The sequence below is a fragment of the Pygoscelis adeliae genome, unplaced genomic scaffold (assembly GCF_000699105.1).
Source record: "Pygoscelis adeliae isolate BGI_AS28 unplaced genomic scaffold, ASM69910v1 Scaffold16, whole genome shotgun sequence".
NCBI classification, from domain to species: Eukaryota; Metazoa; Chordata; class Aves; order Sphenisciformes; family Spheniscidae; genus Pygoscelis; species Pygoscelis adeliae.
The window spans coordinates 240,664-253,915 of NW_008825162.1; the positions used below are offsets into that span (position 1 = coordinate 240,664).

At 38.9% G+C, this 13,252-nt stretch overlaps 1 protein-coding gene across 2 annotated transcripts in view; it reads right to left on the bottom strand.

Moving 5' to 3' along the window:
- Positions 1–9,907: 9,907 nt before the first annotated feature.
- The window catches only part of WDR36 (WD repeat domain 36), a 28,879-nt gene continuing 25,534 nt past the window's right edge, over positions 9,908–13,252 (bottom strand). For both annotated transcript variants that reach the window (XM_009328708.1, XM_009328707.1), the window contains exons 20-21: positions 12,300–12,487; positions 9,908–10,542 (exon numbers count right to left, since the gene is read on the bottom strand). In XM_009328708.1, the coding sequence (XP_009326983.1) occupies positions 10,393–10,542; positions 12,300–12,487 (338 nt within the window). In that variant the 3' untranslated portion in view covers positions 9,908–10,392. The remainder of the gene's footprint in view (positions 10,543–12,299; positions 12,488–13,252) is intronic.

A 13,252-nucleotide genomic window follows, 5' to 3' on the forward strand; every position in this document is an offset into this window, starting at 1 on the left:
AGCGCCTCATCTACCCGTCTTTTAAATACTTCCAGGGATGGTGACTCAACCACTTCCCTGGGCAGCCTCTTCCAATGTTTAACCACTCTTTCAGTAAAGAAATTTTTCCTCACATCCAATCTAAACCTCCCCTGGTGCAACTTGAGGCCATTTCCTCTCGTCCTTTCGCCAGTTACTTGGGAGAAGAGACCAACACCCACCTCGCTACAACCTCCTTTCAGGTAGTTGTAGAGAGCGATGAGGTCTCCCCTCAGCCTCCTTTTCTCTAGGCTAAACAACCCCAGCTCCCTCAGCCGCTCCTCATAAGACTTGTTCTCCAGACCCCTCACCAGCCTCGTTGCCCTTCTCTGGACACGTTCCAACATCTCAACGTCCTTCTTGTAGTGAGGGGCCCAAAATTGAACACAGTATTCGAGGTGCGGCCTCACCAGTGCCGAGTACAGGGACAATTTAGTCAAGCTAAATTCAAGTCAAGCGCTTTAAGTCTTTGGATGAAAGGACCTCCCACTGAGCAAGTGGAAATTATTACCAACATTATAAAATGAGTGGGTGCTGCTTAGACTCAGAATTAGCTCTTCAGAATGTGGTTGCTAACGAAATAACAATGGGAAAAGAAGCACTTGCCTTTCAAGTTAGTCTCTAACAGGAATAGAAGTAGATTGTAACAATGGATAGTTGTTACAGTTTGAATCCTAGAGTGGAAATAAAAGAGATTAATGGAACAAGTAAGTGTTTTCCTTTATCTTAGTACAATCTGAGGAAAAATCCTGTCATTTTAGTAAGACACCCTCCCTTTTAGTTAAAGAAGAAAAGCATAACTAAGCAATGTAAAGACAGAATCTTGTTTAGAAATATGGAACATCAATGAGAAAATGCTGAATTGACCAGATGTGTCCACAATGTTTCATTCAGCTCTTAAAATTTCAGTAGATGATACACAGAAGCAGTGGGGTGAAAACTGCAAGAACAATTTCACAGAAATTGAGAGAGGATTGGCAGAAATAATTGTAAAGGTCATCAATTAATGCTAGTAAACCTTTGCTTTGCTGGTTTGGGGAGGATGATAGTTATAGCTAAGAAGATGATCTCGAGAGTGTCTTTTGGGAAAAAACTAAAAGCTGATTGGAAAAGGAGGAAAATTATACAACTCTCTTAAGCACAGAATTTTTATATTTTATTAGATTTAAAATCTGTTTTCATTTATCTGTTGCCATCTATACGTATTTCCATGCCTAGTTAGGTTAATATTTGTGAGAGGCAAACAGCCTGTGGCCATGTAGACTCATTTCAACAGAGCAACAGTGACTGGAACACCATTCAAAACTGTCTGTTGTCCTTTTCTATTTAAAGACAATGGATTATTTCATTTAATATTCTCCAATGCACATAAAACAGTTACTTAGCTTTTATGAATGTAGCTCTCAATCCTGATTAAGATTCAAGGACTTCATTTTGCAATCTTGTCTTCATAAGCTTTGCAAAAGTCTCTCATTTAAAGCTTTTACCCCACTCCCTTTTCAAAATAACATTATTTTATTATGGAAAGACAGTAGAAAATTCATGTATGGCTTATTATAAAAAATACATTTTTTTCCTGTTATTACAGCAGACTGTCTTGTAGAATAGAAGCCTGTTTCTTGTCAGTGGCTAAAGATTCACTGTAGATATCTCTAATCAGCAGGAATCTGTCATTTTAATTGACAGTTCACTTAGGGCTGTCAGTTATTAAAAGCAGAGCGCTAACACAGCTTAATAGTTACCTAGACCACAGCATCGCTTTTAGGACTGTAACCAATATTTAAAACAGTATTTAAATCAGAAGAACAACAGATCTGGACTAGCATATAAAGGTGTACTTCAGATGTAATCCCAGAAGAGGACATAATACAGAGGGTTGTAACCACCCTCTTGCTGATGGAACACACTGAGATGGTAAGAATATTATACCACCAGTTAGGGTCTGGCTCCTTCTCCACCATCAGCATTCAGCTTAACATTGACACGCTCCACTCCTAGACACTAGACCACGGATCTTGCTAGATTAATTCAAATGAGGTTAGATTCATCTCATCTGAACCATTTTCATCTGATGCCACAGTCATTGCATTATCTTTCTGTTTAGGCTGACCGGGCGTATCAAGGAGCTCACAGTCCATGTTTAAGTTGCATATCAACCTACAGGGCCAACTTCTGCTAATCCCAGAGCTCCGTCTGTGTTTCTTAGTCCAGAGACTTAAGTGAAGTTAGGGTGACAAAAGTGGGTTACCTTAAGATTACTGGTAACATCTGTAATGGTCTGGGGCTCCAGGGTTTCCTCCTCCAACATATCAAGATGATAAATAAGCTGAGGAATGAGTATATGAGCTGTGATATGGTTCTGCTTGAAAAAATTCATGAGATTTTTCAAAGCCTCTCCTTTCAGCATGAAAGGAAATGGCATGTGCCAGAAGAACAGCACCTCCTCAGTCTTGTCGAAATAGTCTGTTTTATACATGTATGCTACAATCAAGATTTATTCTTTAACTGCCAGGCACTGGGGTCAGTTGAGAAATATGCTCATATACATGGAGCAGCAAATCTAACATGGTCAAACTTTCATTAGCACATACTGTCTTCAGTATCATTATCCCTTAGGATTAAAGTTTACTTCATTATTCTACCTCTAATATTTAATTGATTTTTCTTTCATTTTGGCAATTTCAGTATTTTCTTTCTTTACAGAGCAGATTAATCAATACTTATAAAGTAGGTTAACAAGTTTTCCAAGCTCCCAGAAACAGATATTTTCGTGAAAAAATAAATCTTACCTTAACCTTATATTTTGTAAGGACAAATCTGTTCAGGTCTTGACAACCCTTAGAAACATTCAGTATTTCTCACTAAGAGGTTTCTGTTGGGGAAAAATCAGTACTTTTTCCACATAATTTTATCAAGTAAATGCTTTGAAAATATCTTTGTATTTGCCCACTACATAATTTCTTTCTGTCGCCCTTTAAGATCTTGACATTGGCAATCACAATACGCAGGCACAAATCCCAATTTATATAGAAAACCAGCTACAGTTTTCCGAGAGGCTGAATTCCAGCTTTGGCTCCTCTGTTTATGAGGCAATCATTCCTCTCTGGTCCCCTAAGGAAGGCCAGGGGACATCTTGCAACTTGTATGTTATCATGCATATGATATCCTCAATGTTTAACATTAGCCAGATGGATCCACTTTTGGACTCTGTGACCCTAAGCAGAATTGCCCGTGGGAACTACGTAGGGCATAAAGGCAAGATCTTGCAGTCACCTTGCTGTAAAGGAGAAGAGGGCTTCTACAGCATGGCCACAATGCTCCCACTGCTAGGCAGGGAAGAGGAGGAACATGTGGATGCCTGTCTCTACCCACCAGGGGCTTTCAGCAATCAGATCCTTGCTTCCCTGCAGGATCACTGCTATTTACCTCACTGTCTCCCATTCCTCTGTGTCCTCTCTTCCAAGCATTTTTTTTTGTTGTAACTCCTGCTCTGGTATTCAGGTATCTGCTCTGGTATTTTCATTAATTATTGTGGGAGATGCTGCAAAGGAGACAGTATCACTAGAGAGGACATCCTCTCCTGGGCCAAGTACCACTATACTGGGGTCCATCCTCTTCCTGAGGACTGACAATCTTTCTTACTTCTGACCGCACAGGTTCTTTACAACACCTCAGGCATTTTCCTTGCTAAGGAATGAGATTTAATTGCAGTAAGTCCCCAGCTCCTGAAAAGATACATCCCAGTCTGTTTCTTTTACAGTTTTAAGATACCTAATGTCTCCAAGCCTAAGCAGCAGAGTCTTGCTCCAGAAATACATTTCTAGACACCACTTTTTCCCTAAAACAACTGCACTTTGTGTCTTTCTCAGCCATCTACATGCTTTTACAGGCTCTCTTAACAGCATTTCTTGGACCTCTCACCATTCCCAGACTAAGTGCCTTGTACCCTAGGAAGAGGGTCTTTGCTCAAGCGCAAATTGTGTTACCAAATGGTTATACAATAGTCAGGCTGTAAAAGCTATTATAAAAAGAAGAAAGATCTATAGCTGCAGAAGAGGACATAATACAGTGGTGATACAGGAGAATGAAACCTCCTGGGATAAAAGGCAAGAACTTGTAAAATGGTCAAATGTGTTGTGGCACCCACCAATTTTAGAATAATTTTTCTTATCAGACATTCACTTGAAATACTTTCAACTTGCTTGGCAGTCTAGTTCTTCTACGCCTCATTGCAAATTTCTGAAATGCCAGTAGCATTATTCAACATTGCTGCATCTAATTTATTGAGCTTCTTTGCTATGGGATATTTAACAAAATAATAATGTGTTAGGCATAATTAGAACGTGACTAAATTAATTTCTGTAATGCCAATTATACTGGATTACTGCAAAAGTAATTCACACCTCTTGCTGTAGACCTAGTATCACCCGTAAGCCAGCTCACAGTATGAAAGGTACATGGCACACAGAAAATGGAAGCAGGCTTTGCCCGTGAAGACTGAAGCAAAAAAAGGCATCAAGTATTTCTGCCCTTTCCATACGCGCCAGTAGGATGTCACCCTCAGCCACCAACATGAAGGGAGCTGCAGGGATTTCTGTACGGATTATGCTCTTTATGCTAGCACCATGAATAAACCATTGCAATTAAGCACTGATGTAAGCACTGCTAAAATAGCTTACATTTATTTTGACTTTGTTGAAATGGAATTCTTCAAAGAGAATTGGGCAGTCAACCCTCACCCTTTCATCAACCCAAAGCAATGGGCAAATATGAAGGTTAATCTCACATGTTAACAACAACCAGGTGCACAACCCTGTGTGATCAAACCTTATGTTCAACAGAAAATGTAACCCGACACACTCTGAGAACACATTTACCTGGGCTTTAAACTTTGCCCCACATGACAGGAAGGGATATGTTGCGTTACAACAGGCTGATGACTTTTCAGTTCCAACCATGCCAAAGAGATGCTAACATTTCCAAAGCAGTAGGGAACATCACTGGTTGTAAGAGAGGAATGTCATAAGCACTTTTTTAGTGAGCTAAGTTTACAAAATCCTTTTTGAGACACGTGAATCTGAATAACCCTCAAGAAGAGTTTGGGGTGCTAACAGATGGGATGAGTTGCTAAATTCACACCTTATTCTGAGACCAACATTGGGCAACTCAAGAGACAGTAAGTGCTAGATCTTCAGCTATGCAGCTGTAAGGCAACTAGCAGCTTCGCTACAGGCTAGCACAGGATGAAGGAATCCTCTGGACCTAATTTAAGTAGGTAAGTTTCTTTTTATTTCCATAGCCTTTACAAGCATAGCAACTCAGTGAGGATTCTACAAACACATTATTTTATTCTATCTTATTCTGATTTATTCTGTGATTTCAGGTAACTGCCAATCACCAAGGTGGTCTGATCCTTCAGGGTGATGACCCTTAACACTGGCATACTCTAACACTCACAGAGCCAGCACATCAGTCCTTTTAACACACTGGAGAGTCGGGGCAATAGTATGTACCTCCACTTAGCCACACGGACTGTTTTGTGAACTAGCAGTACACACATCAGCAGAGAAAAGTATCTTCCAGAGACTGCCACTAACTGGCAAAGCTCCATGATGTGCAACAGAGCATCAGAGAGCATCTTAGTTATTTTGTCCTTCATTTTTCTTTCCTCAATTTATCACTGCTTCACAAAAAGAAAAGCATAGGTGCTAAGGACATTTAACGACAGCATTTTATTCTCCTCTAACACGTACTGCAAACCCATCGAAAAAGTAAAGCAGGCTCCTTGCACTGACATCAAGTAAGGCACTGATTGGATTCCTCATCTCTAAAAAGGTAATCTTTTTTTTTTTAAAGAATTACTTGTTTGATGAAAAATTAAGCAGCACAAGTTTTACAACTGGTGACGTGCTGAAAAGACTGATCTGCTAACATACCATGCTCAGGAAACATCCGCTGATGTCAATAGTCGAAAGCAGAAACTACTTATATATTGGTGATCTTTAAACAATGCTAAACTCCTTCAACACAGCTCATCAACAGAGTTCAAATATGCCAAGGCTTTTCTACTTCAGAGAATGCAAATGAGTATCTTCCAGTTTCCTTGCTTGGGGACATTTGCATTACGACAATTTACACAGACTTGACACCTTTCCTAACATTTCTTTTGAAGAAGCAAGAGTTAAATTTGAAATGTACAAAGTGTTCAAGTGCTTCAAGCCAGTGGTCTATGCTGGCTGCTGAGCAACGTGCAAACATTTGCATCCGTTTACTCTCCCTTCACATTTGCATGTTTTTCTTCATACTACCTCTATCTTTACTTAAAAGAAAAAGGAAAGATTGCAGTGAGGGCATATTATGGCTCAGAGAGGAGCAACCTTCACTGTTCAGAGTTTGAATCCAGCCAGCAAAAAATTCAGGGAACAAAGTCCAACTAACCAGTTTGGTGTCAAAACAACCATGAGTACCAAATCAGTTTGGAAAGCATAACACAGTCAAAAGAAAATAATGGAAGTACTGAGACCTAACTTGACAGGACTGCTGTGTACAGGAGTTACCAAGAGGAGCAGCTATGCTCAGAAGCCAAAAGAGCAGAGAAAATCATGGTGAAAATGGAGCACAGGAACACAGGCAGGCACAGGCAAGTCACAGACTTGAGAAGAAGCTGGGAGGAGTGCTGCGACACACAGTAACATGGAGAATCCTAACAGCAAGCTGCTAGTCAGAGCTAGCCTAGAACGGGCTTGGCATTGTGCAAGAATGGTAAAATCTTCAGTAGTTGTCCCGCTTGAAAGAAAACCTTGGGTTAACGACGACTCTATCCCTTAATCCAGCTGATAATGTTTCTCACACCCTCTTGCATATGCCATTACAATGCCAATAGGCTAAAGTGAATTCTTACGGGTAACGCGAAGCCCAATCTATCAAATTCAATTGTAATGTGTCTTACCACTTGTAATCAACAACTTTGGACTACCACAAGATATTGTCCTTGATACAGGGAGTAGCAGGTGAAATATCCACTTGCATCCACTAGCAAGTGGAAATTGTTTTTTATTTCTGAGGAAGTTATTAACAGCAAAAAGTTGCTCACCATTTTGATGCAGGGAAAAAAAGGACAACATAAAAGGCTAAGTACAAGAAGCAATCAGAACTATTGCTGTAAGTCTGGAACCAGCTTTAAGAATAGTCAAACACTCCTGAAATAGCAGTGATGAGGAGGAACGTTGAGGAAAAGACAAAAGAACAAAGGAGGTGGGACAGCACTAACATCTAAAGACTACTTTCTGAAGGAAACGATTGAAGTGTTCCAGGTAGACTTAAAACACATCTGTGTATGATACAAGAAACTGCATTAACACATTTAATGAGATCATCCAGACTGCAAATATTATGTCAACAGTGTTATACATAAATTGTTTGCAAAAATTAGCTTGCTGGTTCTGCTTTCAGAAGAATGGCCTGTTTGGCAAAAAGTATATCTTTTTTTTCCTCATCACATCAAGTAGTCCAGAAAAAAAGAACAGCCCCCCCCGCTTCAAATCTCACAAGTTTTGTAGACAAATCTTGCACATACAGATTTAAACATCTGTGCCCAAAAAAGGTTCTTATATGTCAGTGAAAAAACATGTGCGCACTCAGTAAAATGAAGTATCTCCTTCACAAGCAGAAACCATTTCACAACAGCTCTGTGGCTGAGAGGCAGTGAAGCACGAAGACTAGAGCACAATTATTATTTCTCACTGAAGAAGTAGGAGGGGCATACATTAGAAGATAGCAGGTCTGGAGTATACAAACAGAAATACATTATTTCCCTTAGTCTTTAATTGAATTGTAGGTCCCATTAGTACAGGATGTTGTGAAGGATAAATGGGTTCTAAAAGAGATTAGATGAACTCACAGAGAGCAAACAGGTCTGTCACAGAATATGAAACACAACTGTTAGAATACAGCTGGGTCATGAAGTGTCTAAATAGCTTTCTGCTGAAAGCTGGTGTGATGCGCTTGTGAAAGGATCACTTTATACATGGCCTGTTTGCTAGACCCTTTGCGTCTATTCCTTGCTCCAGCTGAAGACAGGACACTAGGCTTGACAGACCTTTGCTCTGATCACTGTTTCTTCTTCTACTTCGGCAGGTCCTCAACTACCGACTTACTCATCTTTTAATATCCCAATGTCTTGGTTCAAAAAATTATTCTTTAAGATCTTCTAAATTAGTTACCGTAACACCTATAAGCTCAGGGGTTTATTATGTATTACATTGAAGCTTGAGGGATTTGGGACTGCTTCAGATCCATTCAAGAAATTGGGAGTAATACATTCTTGAGAACCGTATCACCAGAAGCTAATCATTCTACAGTACAAAGGATTTTCTTAAATCTCAGTAGCAAACTTCATAAAAAACCCTCAGGTGTACATCATTCCCATGGACTCCACATTCTCAGTCCTAACTGGCTAGAATGTCACAGTCTGTAAACCTCCATATTTCTCTGTTCTCGTCAAGCTTTAACATGAGCCAAAGTTACGGATAAAGAACAGCCAGAACACCACAGAGAAGCTATAAAAGCCGACTCCCCATTACCTCTGCACTCCTTTGATAATCCTGACAACTTTTCTTGCAAATTTGAGCAGCTAAAAGGATGCTGATCTCATGATACATAGAATCATGGAATAGTTTAGGTTGGAAGGGACCTCTAAAAGTCATCTAGTCCAACCCCCCTGCCCTGGGCAGGGACATCTTCAACTAAATCAGGCTGCTCAGAGCCCCGTCCAACATGACCTTCAATGTTTCCAGGGATGGGGCATCCACCACCTCTCTGGGCAACCTGTGCCAGTGCTTCACCACCCTCAGCGTAAAAAATGTCTTCCTTATATCTAGTCTGACTCTACCCCCCTTTAGTTTAAAGCCATTCCCCCTTGTCCTGGCGCAACAGGCCCTGATAAAAAGTCTGCCGCCATCTTTTTGATAAGCCCCCTTTAAGTACTGATAGGCTGCAAGAAGGTCTCCCCGAAGCCTTCTCTTCTCCACGCTGAACAACCCCAACTCTCTCAGCCTTTCTCCATAGCAGAGGTGTTCCATCCCCCTGATCATTTTCGTGGCCCTCCTCTGGACATGCTCCAACAGGTCCGTGTCTTTCTTGTGCTGAGGGCTCCAGAGCTTGACACAATACTCCAGGTGGGGTCTCACCAGAGCAGATGTGGAGTTATCACTTGTTTCAGGCAGTATTCTGTACTCTACACTGCATGTACATATTTGCAGATAATTTGTTCCAGGATACATAACTAAAGAGTCTTCCATAATGTGATGGCAATAAAAAAAAAAAATCATATATATAGAACAACAAAGCCACACTATTGTTTCAGTCTCATGCCAAATGCAAGGAACCCATCTTTCAAGTTTTCTCATCAAAATTGCACGCATTTGTATTAGTTACTTCTTTCAGTCTGTGTCTGCAGCTGCAGCATGTGAAGTAGAGCAAAGGCCTTGTTAAGGAGATTCTTCCGCTGTGAGGCAATACTCTCAAACAGCAAAGTTTTAACTTAAAGATAATCCCATTCACAAGTTCCCAAACTCTGCCCAAACCTTATTATTTGAAACCTAAATTTAAATTCATAAAAATAACATCTGATTCAATTAAAGATTCACCACAACTCAAAGCTTTTATTCTGGTAATCTTTATCTGCTTAAGAGAAGAATCCTAATTTTTGTGAGAAGTTGAGCTTCCAAAATTAGAGCAAGAAACATGGTTATAAAAAAACAATGGGTGGGTTTTTTTGGTTTAGTTTTGGTTTTTTTCAAGTTCCATCATATGTAGCTCAGCTAGAAATCTTTGCTTTCAGATATAGGTGTCTGAGGCAAAACAGTGAACACAGCTTGTGAAAGTGAAAAGAAAACTAATTTTTACAAGCTTCATAGAAAAAGCGCTCTGCAGAGGAATGCAATTTTTATATTCACTTGCTTTAAACTAATGTTAATAAATCGTTAATAATTAAGACTTTTTGTTTTATTTTTGCATCAACAATAAATGTTTATTGGTCTCCTGCACAGAAATTACATTCCCACTTTTTTTTTTTTTGGCAAGTCATTTCTTCATTCTGATTTACATTTTTGGTCATGAAAGCATAAGGTAACTAGCTACATTACCTATAGCCGTCCAACTGTTTGTTCATTAACAGCACAAACTAATATAACATGAATATTTAAGCTGCACATACTAATTTTTGCTCTGACTGAAGTAACTAAAAATACTCAGCTATGCACGTTCTAAAATACTTTGCCATACATAGATGTATAAAATGAATCCAGTATTTTTGGTAATAAATTGTACTATTATTCCAAGGGGAATTTTATGCAGACAAAACCCTTAAGTATTTTACAGCAAAGCACTTTTCATATATGTTAACACACACAGACTCTGATTGAAGAGAGCCCGCAAATGAATCCACGTTTCCTCGAGTTGTGTTGACAGTCTGGATACCTCCTCCAATAGGTTTGGCTCTGATGACAGAATCTTAAGATGTAACTGAAAATGAAAACAAGTAGTTAGTGAAACAAATACAGATAATAAAAAAACTCGAAAGATCAGTTTCCTCATTCAATTCCAATACCTTACTTTCAGGAATGTCCCAAGTAAGGGAAGGACTCTTTCCTTCAATTAATTCCCTCCATTTAATGCTGTCTCCCTTTTACTAGTCTTTTACAAGCCATTTTACTCCCACATATATATCAGATGGGGTAAGACAGAAAAATCTCTAAAATACATTATTGCTTTACTAGATCTTCTGCCGCTGCTGCTGAATCTATCCTAATCACACACTTCTCTAGATGGTAACTTTCTCCTCTTTCCAACCTGCATCACAAATTCCTCTTTAGGCTAGAAAGGCTAAACAGGTGCCCTGAGGTCAATCAGGATTATTATTTTAATTATCCATGTTGCATAAAGCAAGAAGAATGATGCCAGCACACTCTATACAGGGAGATGATGTCTCTCTATGTAATAAACAGTAACCTTGGTAAAGCATAAAGAAAAGAAACCTCTCGATCCCGTAGAGAGGCAGTACATTATTACCACTTAATGGATGGTATAGTTATTTTCCTGGCTACAACTTAAATCTGGAAGTCTTGCTAAGCTCAGAGCTGTTTTACTTTGAGCCTACAACAAAAGATACTGGTGTTCATGTGTCACAGGGTGAGTTTATATTATTCTACTGTAGTTCAGATCAGGAGTACATTTCTGAGGCAAATTACCTAGCTGTCCCTAATACCCTGCAAGAACTAAATTTCTTTTGTATGAAACTAAACAGAAAGATGAATTCTAACATCTAATATTGCAAGTATTAATCACATCCAGTCCATGTGACTAGACTAATAAAAACCAGACTAATAATAAATAGACATGACAAAAAGCCACTGGTGAATGAATATCAAGACCTCAACCCTAAGTGTTTCACTGTACAGATTTACTCCTATTCGTCTGCACTACTTGTTCTTGTGAAAGCTGCCCCATGCGTTCTATTTAACACTAACAAAAGGAAAAGAGTAAGTCATGTTTGTCCAGCATTACACTCTATCATTAAAACCAATCCCTGCAATATTGCTATTAAGAAATATTCAGTGAAATAGACAGTATTACATGTGTCTGAATGCCTATATCAACTTTTTCCTAGTAAACTGTAAGTAATTGCTTTCCCACAGTTTCATAAATCAGAGTATCTTGACAAGGTAAGCATTTGTACATCAGAAGGGTTTCACTCTTCTGCAGAACCGCCTTTGTTCTAAGAATAACTGCTACTGTATTTTATCACAATTACTTTCTAACTTCCACACACCTGGGAATAATTTCTGTGATGCTTAACAGGTAACATAAGAAAGGCAGCCCACTGACATGGAAAGTAGAAGTCAGGCTTGCAACGGCTAGTGGTAAGTCCAACAAAATGCCTATTTTACTTCCCCAAACATTGTCCACTGAATTCTTTTCCTACTTAAGACATAGCGTATCTTAGCTTAGCACTTAACAACCATTAAGAAGTTAGGTAATGAATACTAGAATAAAACCTGTCTGGCATGGTCCTCTTCACAATATCTGGTTTTTGCAAATTTTTCTTGACTGTGACCAGGTGAGTTGTCAAATTATCCAATACATTCAGTTAGTCATTTTAAAACCATCCCCAACAAAAATCACTTAAGATTAATTCTTTCGAGCAGACAATTTACATCCTTTTACTGCACAACCATCATTTTAAACAGAACTAACATAAAATTTTATAAGAAAATTGTTACCTTTAAAAATAGTGCAAGGTACGCCTGAGCAAGTTCAAAGTTGTACTTCTTGTTCAGCATCATCCCAATCATTCTCAAAAAGCTTAGCATCACCTCCACTGAGCCACCACCTTCAGGGGCCAAACCCCTTAGTTCTATCTCAATATTAGATGGTCCCAAGCTTTTCAGTAAGTTAAGTGGAGCTGCATCTGTGTTAAAGCATTAAGGGATACATTATCAGCAACATCTGCAGAAAAGAATCTTACAAATCCTTCAGGTGGACAGGTTTATTCCAAAATTCTGAAGCAGTGACCATATGTTTCAAGTTTTGACTGTTCCCTTACTTTTTTGTTTTCCAAAAAATGCCATCCTGCTTTTAATTTACTGTCCCATCACATACTACAGAGAAGTACATCTCTAATAAGACAGTTGCATTTTGTTTGTAAGTTCACCTTGAAAAATACAAGTAACATCTTTGTATTTGTATCACTTTTTTCCCCATTTCTGTCTTTTAAGCTGAAAAAAGATTGTATTAACTACATAACATTGTCATTTTACATCTCTTGGCAAAAGGAACATATGTACTTGGGACTTCTAGCTGTTACTGCAAATATATCCTAGAAGAGATAGGGTACTACTTTTACTAGGAATCTTTACAGTATTTACTCTTATTGACATCAAGCTAAATCGAGGATCATCTGGTGCATCTAAGGTAATTATTACTTTTGTTAAGTGAATTCCTCCTGCTTTTCCTGGGAGCTGGGGGTAGTGGAGTGGGGGAAATCTTTTCCCTAGTAGAAATACATGCAATTTACAAACTCTTTCCTCCTCTTCATAAATGTTCTTCTTCAGGATTTCTACAATCCTACCCGATCTTTGATAATTCCATCCATTTGCTTTACAAATGCAGAAATAAAAATATGTACGGTTGCAGACACAGCTGTTGTTAAAAACATTTTTTAAAATGTCTTCTA